This window comes from Herpailurus yagouaroundi, unplaced genomic scaffold (assembly GCF_014898765.1).
Source record: "Herpailurus yagouaroundi ecotype Mexico unplaced genomic scaffold, PumYag 163, whole genome shotgun sequence".
NCBI lineage: Eukaryota > Metazoa > Chordata > Mammalia > Carnivora > Felidae > Herpailurus > Herpailurus yagouaroundi.
The window spans coordinates 9,991,181-10,005,749 of NW_024412404.1; the positions used below are offsets into that span (position 1 = coordinate 9,991,181).

The following is a 14,569-nucleotide window of genomic DNA, read 5'->3' on the forward strand; positions in this document are numbered from 1 at the left end:
CTGAAATGGTTCCTTAGGAAGAATCTAATTTAAAATGAAAATGTCAATGTCTGCTTACCTTGCTTCATGGTTTAGCACCAAGGGAGGAAGCTGCTGATGATCCCCCACCAACACAAATCTTTGTGAAAAAAAAAGTGGCCCTAGACAGACTGGTTGGCTAATTTGAGAGGCTTCATCCACAATACAAAAATCAAAAGTTTTACGAGAAAATATTGGATGGTTTATTCCCATACACGTTGTTGCAACTATACGCTAAAAACAAAGAAAATAGATCAGTTATCTAATATATATAAGAAACATAACTTGCTTTTCCCATTTTTTAAATTAAAGGCTCAAAAAGAAGATTTTTGTCCCAAACAACAGGAATCCCGCAATATTATTTAATTCTGAAACATTTACAGTATGCAAGAAAAATTTAATTTTTTACTACAAATTGAAAAATCAAGTAAATTTTCTGGACACTATAACAGTGCTCAAATTGGGATATTTCCCAATGAAAATCTGAAACATTCAAGAGGCAGTAAGTTTATTTTTTTTAAGTTTTTATTTATTTAGTTAAGTAATCTCTACACCCAATGTGGGGGGCTCTAACTCACAACTCAGAGATCAAGAGTCGCATGCTCTTCCAACTGAGCCAGGCAGGCACCCTGATAATTTTTTTAAATGTGAACCAGGAGTTCACTTCTGGGAAGCTGGAGTACTTTTCCTCCCTCCTCCCACAAAGCACACAACTAAAAATTCTAAAACATTATATATAAAACAAACATAAGGACTCTGAAAGGTGGAGTAAAGGTAGACCAGTTGGACACCTTGGGACCCAAGGAACAGCACAGAAGTTTGTTCCCTGGTTTTCTTTTGGCCTCACATATCCCAGCTTTGGAGCTGAAGAAGCTAGTGACCCAGGAGCGCCAATGGGTGCAGACAAAAAAACCTCAAACAAAAGCCAAAGGAACAGGAAAGACAAAGCCTTGTATGCAGAAAACTTGTATACAGCCACTCTATCCTAGCCAAATACCACAGAAAACACTGTGATCTTACATAACCCCCACCGATGCCAGCAAAGGCACCCCAATATCCTACTGAGGTAGTAACAGAGAAGCCAAGCAGGGAGCCAGGACTTTCATCCCTGCTAGTTGATAATAAGCGCTCACCATAAAATGTCAGTGGAGACCATGTGGGGAACCTAGACATCCACCCCATCCAGCAGGAACGAGGAGCCCCCACCCCATGTGTTAATAGAGGCTGAATGGTAACCTGCATTTCAGCTCTCACCTGGCAGCAATGAGGTGGCATACACTCCTGCCCTATCAGAGTAGTGTCAGAGGAAAGTCAGCTTAAACAGAAGTTTTAAATAATATAATATAAAAGTGTTCTGGTTTCATCAAAACTAGGAAATCTAGGAAAATCTCAAACTGAATGAAAAAAAGACAGTTAATAGATGCCAACTCCAAGGATGAAACAGATGTTAGAATTGTATAACAAAGATTTTTTTTAATTTTTTAATGTTTTTTTATTTTTATTATGTTTATTTATTTTTGAGAGTGAGAGAGACAGAGCACAAGCAGGGGAGGGGGAGAGAGAGAGGGAGACACAGAATCTGAAGCAGGCTCCAGGCTCTGAGCTATCAGCACGAAGCCCTACACAGGGCTCAAACCCGGAACCGTAAGATCATGACCTGCACCGAAACCTGACGCTTAACCAACTGAGTCACCCAGGTGCTCCAAAAGTTTCTTTTTTTAAGTTTATTTTTAAATTTTTTAGTAATCTCTACACCCAATGTGGGGCTTGAAATCACGACCCCAACCAAGATCAAGAGTATATGACAAGGATTTTAAAGCAGCCATGAGAAAAATGTTTCACTGAAAAGCTATGAACATACTTGAATCAAATAAAACAATACAAAGCCTGAACAAAGAAATAGAAGATGAAAGCAAAAGCAAATGGAAATTTTAGAACTAAAAACACAATAACTGAAATTTTAAAATCATGGGGCGCCTGGGGCTCAGTCGGTTAAGCGTCTGACTTTTGATTTCAGCTCAGGTCACGATCTCATGGTTCCTGAGTTCAAGCCCAATATAGGGCTTCAAGCTGCCTATGTGGCGCCTGCTTGGAATTCTCTCTCTGTCTCCCCATCTCTCTCTGTCCCTTCCCTGCTCGCTCACTCTCTCTCTCAAAATAAACAAACTTAAAAAAAAATTTAAAAATCATGGAATAGACTCAATAGCAGGGGACAGAAGAAAAATACAGTGAACCAAGAGACAGAAAAACAGAAATTATACAGGCCAAATAACAGAAAGAAAACAGACTGAGGGAAAATAAATGAATCTAGTGGAACTATCAAAAAATCCAACATTTGTGTCTTCACAGTCCTACAGGGAGAAAATAAAAAGGAAAGAGCTGAAAAAGCACTAGAATAAATCATGGCTGAAAAAGCAATCCTGTCTGAAAATGTCCCAAGTTTGACAAGAGACATTAAATCTATATTAAATCTATAGATTCAATAAGCTGTGAAAACTTCAAACGTGATAAATAGAAAAGAAAAAAACACTACAATACACACCATTATTAAAATTCTAAAAACTAAAAGAAAAAAATCTGGAAAGGAGTCCAAGAAAATAACAACTTGCTATAGGGGAAAATATTCTAATTCAAATGTCAGCATATTTCTCATTAGAAATCACAGAATACTTAAAAAAAAAAAAATCATGGAATCCTTAAAAAAGTGGTAGAATATTTTTCCAGTACTAAAAGAAAACAAATTATTTACCCAGAATCCTATAAGTAACAAAATAATCCTTCAGAGATGAAGACATTCTCACAAGGAAGGAAAACTAAGAGAATTTGTTGCCAACAGACCCACTACCCTAAAAGAATGGATAAAGGAAGATCTTTAAACAGAAAGGAAATAATAAAAGAATGCAAATTTGGAGGGAACATCAGGAGAGAAGAACATAGTAAACAAAAATATGGATAAATACAATAGGTTTTTCATTTCCTCCAAATTATGTTTCATGGTTGAAGCAAAAATTAGAACACAGTCTGACACAGTCTATGTAGGAGGAATATTTAAGACAATCATAAACAGGAGAAGATAAGGGACATAAATGGAAGTAAGGTTTCAAACTTCACTAGCACTAGTAAAATGACATAATCAATGGACTTACGTTATGTATATACAATGTAATGCTTAGATCAACAGAGCATCCACTAAAAGCTATTCAAAGTGATACACACAAAAACACTATAGAGAAATCAAAATAGAATTCTAAAAAGTGTTCAAGTAACCCATAAGGCAGGAAAAACAAAACAGAATCAAAAAAGAGAGAGAAGCACCCAGCTGGCTCAGTCAGTAGAGTGTGTGACTCTTAATTTCTGGGTTATGAGTTCAAGCCCCATGTTGGGCAAAAGGATTACTTAAAAACAAAAACAGGAACAAAAACAAACCACTAAACATACAACTACCAAATGATCCAGAAATTGCACTCCTGGGCATTTATCCAATAGACTTAGGTTCACACAAAACCCTGTACGTGATTGTCTCCAGCAGTTTTATTCATAACAGCCAAAAACTATCCAGATGTTTTCAGTGATTGAATGGTTAAACAAACTGTGGTACATCCATACAATGGAACAATACTCCCCAGTAAAAAAACCCAACTATTGACACATTCAACAATCTGAATCTCCAGGGCATTAGACTAAGTGAAAAACACCAACCCCAGAAGATTACATATTATACGATCTCATTTATATAACATTCTTGAAATGACAAAATTGTAGAAATGGAGAACAGACAAGTGGTTATTAGGGATTAAGGAGGGGGTGGGGCAAAAAAGAAGTGGGTGTAGTTGTAAAAGTGCAACACAAGTAATCCTTGTGGTAAAGGAGCTATTCTGAAGGAGCTATTCTATATCCAGACAGTATCAATGTCAATATCCTAGTTCTTTACTAGTTTTGTAAAATGGTGCCATTGGGCAAAGGATATACATGATGTCTATTATTTCTTACTACTGCATGCAAATCTATAGTTATCTCAAATACTAAGTTTAATTTTTAAAAAGTCAATCAGATATACATCTTAGCCACTTCAAAATTTTTCAGTAACTGCTATAGACATTTGACAAAGGACTTGAAGGAACAACCTATTACATTTACTTTAAGAGATTTTTTTTCAGACAAAAATATCAGTTAATTCCAGAGGGGCACCTGGCTGGCTCAGTAAATAAAGCATGTGACTCTTGATCATGGGGGTTGAGTTCGAGCCCCATTAGGGGTGGAGATTACTTAAAAATAAAATCTTTAAAAAAAAACAAAAAACAAAAACACTTCCCAGAAAAATATATACAAAACATTAAATAATAAAATAAAAACTAGGTTCTATATCAAAGTCTGGAAATACCTATAACAAGTCTGTTCATGTACCATTGCTTTGAATTTGAACTTGCTAAGAAATCCCGATTATTAGTAATATAGTAACATGTAATATAATAATGTGTTTGGTGTTCCTCTGGGTTTCTGGCACAGAGATCCTAAAACCCTTGGAATTTCCTGAGTGCAAGGGGTGAGAGGAATATCTTTTGTTATTCATAATAAATCCCTTTCAACCACACCTCAGTTTATGCTAATGAGATGGGAGTTGGTTGCCAGAGGAACAAACCTAGAGATTAAAGAGTCAAAACTTTCAGCTCCACCCCCTCCCCTCTACCTCAGGGAAGGGGAGAGGGGTGGGGATTGAGCTAATCACCAACCACCAATGATTTAATCAATCATGCCTACATGATGGACTCTTCATAAAAACCCTAAACAAAGGGGTTTGAAGAGCTTTTGGTTTGATGAACACCTGGTGTTGGGAAGGTGGTTCATCTGCAGAGGGCATAGAGCTCCATGCCCCTCTCCACATTCCTTACCCTGTGCATGTCTTACATCTGGCTGTTCCTGAATTGTACCCTACATAATACATCCAGTAATATAGTAAGTAAAGCACTTACTTGAACTCTGTGAGCCATTCTAGCAAATTCTCGACCCAAGGAGGGGGTCATGGGAACCGCAATTTATGCCTGGTTATGCAGATAACACAGAAGGCCCAGATTTACAACTGAGAACTGAAAGGAGCAGTACAATCTTATTGGGACTGAGCCCTAACCTGTGGAATCTGCACTAACTCCAGGTAGTTAGTGTCAGAAGTGTTTTTGAGTAGAGAGCAACAAGTTTTCCTTTATTAGGGTATTTTAATCTAGAAGATGGGAGCCCTGAATAAGAAACCAGAAACCTCGTCTCAGTTCAAAAGCAAACAGTAAATTATAAATTAATAAATTGGTCAACGTGACTGAATTTCCCATAATGCCATTACTCCAATCACTCTAGCTGCAAAAATTACTGTTGGCATTATCATTCAATAATTGTACTTACATGACTATTGTAGAGTTCTTCTAGAAGAGCTAAGGATGTAATGGACTTGGATCGGCAAACTTCCTCCTCTGTGAATTTCTGGATGTCTAGATGTACCTTCTGAGTCTGACCCAAACGCAAAAATCCTATTTTAAACTTTGCTAACTTCAAAAGAATATTGTCAACAGCAGAGTGTGTATAGCTGGTCAACAAAACACTAAAACCACAGGCATAGAGAATTCTTACCTAATAGTGAATAAAAGAAAGGAAAATAGCATTATTTTTAATTCCAGATAATTTTTAACATGCTTATATTTTTCAAACAGAATCAGAAAACTTAATAGTTAGGAAGCATATCTTAAGAGCTGAGCCAAGGTAACTTTTTATTAAGTTAAAGTGTTTTATGACAATCACATGACATTATTGTTATTAAGGATATGTTAATAACATATTATTAGTGATAATAAAATTGAATACATATGAACTTTGAATAGTGCCTTGCACACAGTATTAATCGATAAATATTTGTTGCCATCATTTTGGTTATTCTAAGATTAGCACAGAAATTTACTGACATGGAGGGAGAATACCAGAAAAATCTATTTCAACCACTTCTATAAAATTTACCATTTTTATTTACTTTATTGTTTAATGTTTATTATTAAATATTTGTATTTATATATTTATATATATTCTATAAACAATTATATTTATTATATAAATATTATATTTATAAATATTTTATATTTACACATATATTTTAAAATTTTTAAATATTTTTAAATATTTAAAATTTTTTAAATATTTAAAAATGTATAAATATAACATTATATTTATAATATATAAACATATCATATAATATTTAAATATACATAAATATTTATATTTATATATGAAATATTTATTATTTTTGAGAGACAGAAAAAAAGTGTGCACACATGCACGCACATGCAAGCAAGGGAGAGGCAGAGATAGGGAGACAGAGGATCTGAAGCAGTCTCTGTGCTGACAGCAGAGAGCCTGATGTGAAGCTTGAACTCACAAACCACGAGATCATGACCTGGGCCCAAGTCAGATGCTTAGCCGACTGAGCCACCAGGCATTTTTTAAAGGGAAGGAAAACATACAATGACATACATGCCACCAACAGAAAGAGATCTCAGACAATCCTAAATGCAGGAAACCTACAACATGATTACAATTTTTTGTGACTTAGTTTTTCTATTTCTCCTGTCATTCTAAAAGGTTAATCTGAAATGAAGACTTGATTTAAAATTCAGCCCTTTTGATAGCAGACATCACACTGTCTGAACTGAGAAGCTGATTTAAATACTTAGTTTCTAAGCAAAAGAATAATAACCTTACAAGAGTACATATGGTAGTTGTTTTTCCTGTTCCAGGCATGCCCACGATGAGTGTGTAGTCTTTTGAAAGAAGTACCTTTTTCATTGCTTGCCTCTGAGGTTTATTCAAACCTGCATTTAAATTTTAAAATAATGGGAAAAAGAATGTTGGATTTCAGTGAGCAAATTAACTAGAAGAAAAGTAGCCTTGGGGTGACTGGGTGGCTCAGTCCATTAAGCCCCGTCTACGGCTTAGGTCATAATCTCACAGTTTATGACTTCAAGCCCCACATCGGGCTCTGTGCTGACAGTGCAGCCTGGAGCCTGCTTCAGATTCTGTGTCTCCCTCTCTCTGCCTCTGCCCTGCTCACTCACTCACTCTCTCTCTCTCTCTCTCTCTCTCAAAAAAGAAAGCAGTCTCTATTCAAGTCTGTTCTTCAATACATCTGTTTGTCTCTTTCTTTTTCTTTCTTTCTTTCTTTCTTTTTCTTTTTTCTTTTCTTTTCTCTTTCTTTCTTCCCTCCCTCCTTCCTTCCTTCCCTCCTTTTTTAAATGTTTATGCATTTTTGAGAGAGAGATATAAAGCACAAAGAGAGGAAGGGCAGAGAGAAAGGGAGACACAGAATCTGAAGCAGGCTCCAGGCTCTAAGCTGTCAGCACAGAGCCCTATGAGGGGCTTTAACTCAGGAACTGTGAGATCATGACCTGAGCTGAAGGTAGATGCTTAACCGACTGAGCCACCTAGGCACCCCCAATAGGTCTTTTCACAATAAGAAAATGTGACAGTGATGTTAAAGTGTATATGTAAACTGTTTCCTAAGAGAATCTGTCCAAAAATTGTAACTGCAAGTTAAATAAATAACACGACAGACTATGACATACATTACATTATAAATACAACCAAGAACAATGGTAGAAGACATGCTCACTATCATATACCTTTCAGAATGCAGGCAACTGTATCCTTTGCATCATGTGGAAGAACAGAACTGAGGTAGGATATAAACTGAGGTTCACGAAAGTCAATGATCAAATCTCGAAGTTTCTGACTGACAAGGAAAAAACATGCTTTTAGCAATATTCCTTAGGAAAGTGGGGTAAATTTCAGATTTATTCATTGTTACAAACCTGACACGAGTATTTTCCATCAATTTAGAAAGATTTCCTAATGGGGTATCTATATCACAATTCTTTTCTTCCTGGTCCAATCTGAACAAAGTTGATTCTGGGAGTACTGACAAGTTCCTACAACAGCAAAACAATGTACATAAATGTTTTTCATTTAACACGGTCAGTCTATGTAAGAAATACACTGCTGTTTGCTAAGAGTAAATGGGCCAGAATAGCTATTAAAAATGGCTACTAGGCCCTAAAATTCATACTTGCCAATCAAAGACAATAGAAGAAGGGTGGACTGGCAGGAAAAGAGAGAAAAGTAGGGTACAAGACACTAAGGTCAAAGCAGTTAATCAGGAACCTACATCTGCTGACAATTCACTAGGCCTTGGTTTACAGTCTAGCCTGGGCTCACTACCCCCAGAAGGATCCTGAACACATGGCCCCTCTCTCTTCTAGCCTGGAGCACAGGTCTCTTTCCTGATGCCTTCTCCCACTCTTCCTCCAGCTCCTCAAACCCTAGGGTTCCTTCCATGGTCCTGTATACTGCTCTTCCTTGGAATTTCCCTTTGGTTCCAAGCCCTTATGTGGCTCTGACCTCATATTCCTCTTCCAACTGGTTGCTCACCCAAGCTTCAGGTTTGGATATCCAGCAGGCAGCAGTTTCTTTCTACGTGGCCAAACCAAGGCTATGAAACTGAATATATTCAAAACTGAACAAATCTTCATCCCTGCTGAACCTGATCCTCATTCTGTGGTTCTGATCCCAGTTAATAGCACTTGCTTCTATACCACTGCTTTATTCTTCCCTCTCCCTTAACCTCACCCTCTTCCCAACCTGCATATTCAACCAGCATACATTGTAAAAGGAGAAAATGAAATGGTGAGAGCTCAGAATAAGCTTCATAGCTGACAAAGGGGGTCTAGCCTGGTTGTGAGAACTAGATCAGATTATGTCCACATAAGCATTATAAAACAGAACATGCTAGATAAATGTTTGGCAGTTTGGTAGCTCCTCAAAATATTAAACTCAAAATAGTGCATAGCCCAGCAATACCACTGGTAGGTACCTACAAAGGAAGATAAAAAATATATTCACATATGGGGCGCCTGGGTGGCTCAGTCACTTGAGCATCCGACTAGTTCAGATCATGATCTCACGGTTCGTGAGTTCAGGCCCTTCATCGGGCTCTGTGCTGACAGCTCAGAGTCTGGAGCCTACTTCAGATTCTGTGTCTCCCTCTTTCTCTCTGCCCCTCAAAAATAAAGAAAACTAATAAAAAAATATTTAAAATATATATATATATTCACATAAAAATTTGTATGTGTATATTTATAGCAACACTAGCTATAACACCCAAAATGTGAAAACAAGTCAAATGTCAATCAGCTGATAAATGGAGGAGCAAAATGTGGCCTATCCACATAACAGAATATTATTCAGACATACAGAAATAAGGTACTGGTAAATGCCAAAACTTAGATGAACCTCATAAACATTATACCAAGTAAAAGAAACTAGGCAATAAACAACAACAACACATATTTTTATTCTATTTATATGAAATATCCAGAATAGATGCATCCATAGAGACAGAAAACAGAATAGTTGTTGCCAGGGACTGAGGGGAGATAGACTGCTTAATGGGAATGTTTCCTTTCAGGGTGATGAAAATACTAGATAGAAGTGACAGTTACACAATATACTGTGAATGTATTAAAGGTCACTGAACTGTATGTTTTTAAATGGCTAGTGGTTAATTTTGTGTTATGTGAATTTTACACTTTTTTTAAGAAAAGGGAATGAAGTGGGGCACCTGGCTGGGTCAGTCGGCGGAGCATGCAACTCTTCACCTAGAGGTGGAGAGTTCAAGCCCTAGGTTGGGCATAGGGATTAGTTAAAAAAAAAAAAAAAAAGGAAGGAGTGGGGGAATGAAGTATTGACATGTGCTACTCCATGAAGATGAATCTCAATAACAGTATGCTACGTGAAAAATGCCAGTCACAAAAGACCACATATTGCATAATCCCATTTATAGGAAATGTTCAGAACAGGCACATTTAGAGAGACAGAAAAGAAACTGGTGACTCCCTAGTGTAAGGGGTGTGAATACCAAAGGGTACAAGGGTTCATTCTGGAGTAATGAAAATATGCTAAAACTGACTTTGATGATGGCTGCACAACTCTAAGGATATACTAAAAACCATGGAATTGTATACTTTAAACGAATGACTAGTATAGTATGTAATTTACATATCAATAAAGCTGTTACCCACCCCCTCCAACGGAACTTTTCATTACCTGTCTAATAAACAGGTTACTGATGTCATGTTAATCTCCTTCACATATCCCCTAGACAAAGCAAACAGTGTTCTCTCTTCTCCACTTAAAATAACTCTATCACCTGCCATTAGATTTGTGATAGGCATGGCACCATTTTTACGTTGAAAATTATGTAAATATTGCCCATCACAAACTGTCTTTACACGTTCTGTTCTAATCAGGTTTCCAATGCAGTTGCCACTCTCTTCCCTATGAAACAGAGAGAAAGAGAAAAAGCTTCCATTTACATCATATATATAAATACTGTATTTGCATTTTTCCACAATTTACTTGTTCCTCTGACCCCTGGAAGTTATAATGGTAACAATGAGTCCATCATTTTTACATTTTCTACAATCTACATTGAAGTGTTAGAAATGCTAAGGAAACATTCTGTTAGTTTTAAAATAATCTCTCACCAAACCATTCCTAGACAAGTGCAAGGAAGCACATCCCTTGTTGCACCCACAGGCTGGTTTCTCTGAACAACATGTATCAGCACTTCGAACTCTGAACAATACCTCAACTTCATATGCTGATACATGTAACATTACAGAAAACAAATGGTAATAAAGTTTCCTGAACCTGATGTGAAGAAAATAGTGCCTATTTCTTTAGTATTTATAAAAGGATTTGTAATTATTCTTATTAAAATAATGGCAAGCAAACTGATAATTCCACTGTTTCAAAGAGATAAGTATTAAGCATTTACAATCTCTCAGGCACTACTATTAAATGCTATACAACTTCAGAAGCTTGTTGGCATGTACACTTGACACATTCACTATACTTATGGAGTCTATCAAAAGCTACTTACACTTTATCCACTGTAATGACTCGTGTTAAAATTTACTATTAAGAAAATGATTCAATTATTTCTAAAGTCACATTAAAATCAATATTCATTCTCAAAAGTTATAAACAAGTAGATCAAAAGCAACTAAATACTAAAGAAAAATACTATGTAAAGATAACAAAATTACTTATTTATAAGCAACTTGTAAAAAAAATAGATATCATAAAATGACTGACCAACTTTAGAAAATTTGAATCCATATTTATAAGCAACTTGTAAAAAAACAGATCTCACAAAATGAAAGATGGACCAACTTTAGAAAATTTGAATCTGTATCAGAACTTACTAAATATATAAACTTTATAAAATACTAAGTGTAACTTCATTAACTTGTACTCTACTAGGATGCTAAAATTCACCTTATGATATATTAAACTTTATGCTCTTTTCAATGATAAACAAGGACTTACCAATAATTTTTAAAATAAGATTTCTCAAGTCATATTTAACCTACTAAAAGTAACAATTGTGCTCTACTTAGAAATAATTCCTTCATAGCCATCTAGAGTTGGCATGAATATATGAAACTGCACATCTCTGAAATGTTATTACATATCCTGACATTTTTCCAAATGTCATCCCATTAGCTAATATAAGTTACTGACGTTTTACTGTATTAAATGGACCACTCACATTTCTGAAGCAGGCATTAACCATATATGTTGGTGATTCTTTTTATTATCCTTTGATTGTGACTCCAGGGTTAACATTAGACACCAAAGGCTGAAATACTCCAAGTGTGAAAGCTTCAGATGTTGGGTTTCTTCTTTTATTTTGGGCAGCATGCCAATCGGGACCGAACTGTCATCCATCTGTTGTTCAACTGCTCTAAAGATATAGCTCCAAGTCAGAGATGTATATAAAATATTAGACTGGCTAGCTATAAAAATGAGGCTATTTCTAAAATAAGCACATGTATATGATGATCACCATAGCTTATAACCAAAGCTCCTAATTTTCGTTAAAAGTCATTTCAACATGTTATAAGCAAAATGGCTTTTTATAAAACAAAATGCATAAGAAACCCAGTACTGCATTATTTTGCTTTTAAGGACTATGACCCTAACTTAAGTTTGGGATACTCTAGTTTTCATTCCTATGTGTAGCAAATCTTGGCTTTTTATACAATTGCATTTCTCAAAATCACAATATTGTACATCCAGCTCTGTATCATAAGAATGTCAACATAAAAACATGAAGAATTGTATGGAATATAAATTCTACTTAATACTAATTTTGGGATTATTATATAGAAAGAAATGTTATAGAGGCATACAAAACATAAAGAATAAAATAAGATTTCTTCTGCCTTTAAGAGATCATTTATTTGATAAAATACTTTAAAAAAATTTTTTTTTTCAACGTTTATTTATTTTTGGGACAGAGAGAGACAGAGCATGAACAAGGGAGGGGCAGAGAGAGAGGGAGACACAGAATCGGAAACAGGCTCCAGGCTCTGAGCCATCAGCCCAGAGCCCGACGCGGGGCTCGAACTCACGGACCGCGAGATCGTGACCTGGCTGAAGTCGGACGCTTAACCGACTGCGCCACCCAGGCGCCCCGATAAAATACTTTTAAAAGTCCTTTATGGGGACCTGGGTGGCTCAGCTGGTTAAGTGTCTGACTTCAGCTCAGGTCATGATCTCAAGGTTCGTGGGCAGCCTGGAGCCTACCTCTGATCTGTGTTTCCCTCTCTCTGCCCCTCCCCCGCTCGCACTCCATCTCTCCCTCTCAAAAATAATAATAATAATAAACATTAAAAAAATTAAAAAGTAAATAAATAAAAGTGCTTTATGTGGGAGCGCTTGGGTGGCTCGGTTGTGTCCAACTTCGGCTTAGGTCATGATCTCATGGTTCGTGGGTTCGAGCCCTGCAAACAGTTCTGTGCTGACAGCTCAGAGCCAAGAGCCTGCTTTGGATTCTGTGTCTCCCTCTCTCTGGCCCTCCCCTGGTCACGCTCTGTGTCTCTCTCAAAAATAAATAAACATTAAAAAAAAAAGTCCTTTATGTGAACAGACTGAATTAGAACTTTGGACTTAAACAAAAGAACTTTGGTCTTGCTTTGATATTGTTTCCTACTCTGTATTTACATCTAACTACTTTTTTGTGTCCTTCAAGATTTCCACTGGCCTACGAAGGTCCATAAGACACCTAATAAACTCCCCATACATAGAAAAATACACATATAGGCACCTGGCTAGCTTAGTAGGTAAAGCATGCAACTCTTTTTCTTTTTTTAATTTTTTTTTTCTTTCAACGTTTTTTTAATTTATTTTGGGGACAGAGAGAGACAGAGCATGAACGGGGGAGGGGCAGAGAGAGAGGGAGACACAGAATTTGAAACAGGCTCCAGGCTCCGAGCCATCAGCCCAGAGCCTGACGCGGGGCTCGAACTCACGGACCGCGAGATCGTGACCTGGCTGAAGTCGGACGCTTAACCGACTGCGCCACCCAGGCGCCCCAAGCATGCAACTCTATCTCAAGACTGGAAGTTAGAGCCCCATGCTGGGTATAGAGATCACCTAAAAAAAAAAAAAATCTTAAAAAAAGAAAAGAAAAATAGACATCTATAAACAAAACAAGTCTGTTGAATCATACCAAAAGAAACAATTTCCCTGTTTTTAACTAGACAAGGCATGAAATTAAAACAGCAACTAAGAACTGGAAGATTTCTTAAATATCATTTAAGAAAAGTTACTTAGAATTCCTATACTAATTCCCTTTTTCTCTTTTTAAGATTTTTTATTTTGGGGTACCTGGGTGGCTCAGTCGGTTGAGCGTCTGACTTCGGCTCAGGTCATGATCTCACGGTTCGTTGAGTTTGAGCCCTGCGTTGGGCTCTGTGCTGACAGCTCAGAACCTGGAGCCTGCTTCAAATGCTGTGTCTCCCTGTCTCTCTCCCCCTCCACTGCTTGCACTCTCTCTCTCTCAAAAATAAATAAACATTAAAATGTTTTTTAATTTTTTAAATTTAAATTATTAGTTTTTTTAATGTTTACTTGAGAAAGAGAGAGAGAGAGAGAAAGAGAGAGGACATCAGTAGGGGAGGGGCAGAGAGAGAGGGAGAAAGAGAATCCCAAGGAGGCTCCACTGTCAGTGCAAAGCCCGAAGTAGGGCTCAACTCCACAAACAATGAGATCATGACCTGAGATGAAATCAAGAGTCAGACGCCCAACCAACTGAGCCGCCCAGGTGCTCCAAAGATTTTTTATTTTTAAGTAATCTCTACACTCTACATGGGGTTCAAACTTACAACTCCGAGATCAATTCGCATGCTCCACCAGTTGAGCCAGCCAGACGTCCCTTAACCAGATTCCATTAAGTCCTAAAATTATTTCATTTCCCCAGAAACTGTTTGCAGCAAAAATAAGTAACCACTTTTGGAAAAAGCTTAGAATGCATTCTATTATTCCCCAAGGAAAAAGGCTGCTTACAAAATATGAACTGTGCTTTTATTCCCCCTACTCTCTTCATTTTAGGAATACTACCCACAAAGAAAAATAACTAAAATGAAATCATCAATGCCAGACCATACAACAAAGT

At 36.8% G+C, this 14,569-nt stretch overlaps 1 protein-coding gene across 2 annotated transcripts in view; it reads right to left on the reverse strand.

The window, feature by feature from the left end:
- Positions 1–14,569, reverse strand: part of DNA2 (DNA replication helicase/nuclease 2) — a 52,362-nt gene that overhangs the window by 9,879 nt on the left and 27,914 nt on the right. For both annotated transcript variants that reach the window (XM_040485202.1, XM_040485203.1), the window contains exons 9-15: positions 11,660–11,854; positions 10,150–10,380; positions 7,860–7,976; positions 7,671–7,780; positions 6,754–6,863; positions 5,410–5,634; positions 59–252 (exon numbers count right to left, since the gene is read on the reverse strand). In XM_040485202.1, the coding sequence (XP_040341136.1) occupies positions 59–252; positions 5,410–5,634; positions 6,754–6,863; positions 7,671–7,780; positions 7,860–7,976; positions 10,150–10,380; positions 11,660–11,854 (1,182 nt within the window). The remainder of the gene's footprint in view (positions 1–58; positions 253–5,409; positions 5,635–6,753; positions 6,864–7,670; positions 7,781–7,859; positions 7,977–10,149; positions 10,381–11,659; positions 11,855–14,569) is intronic.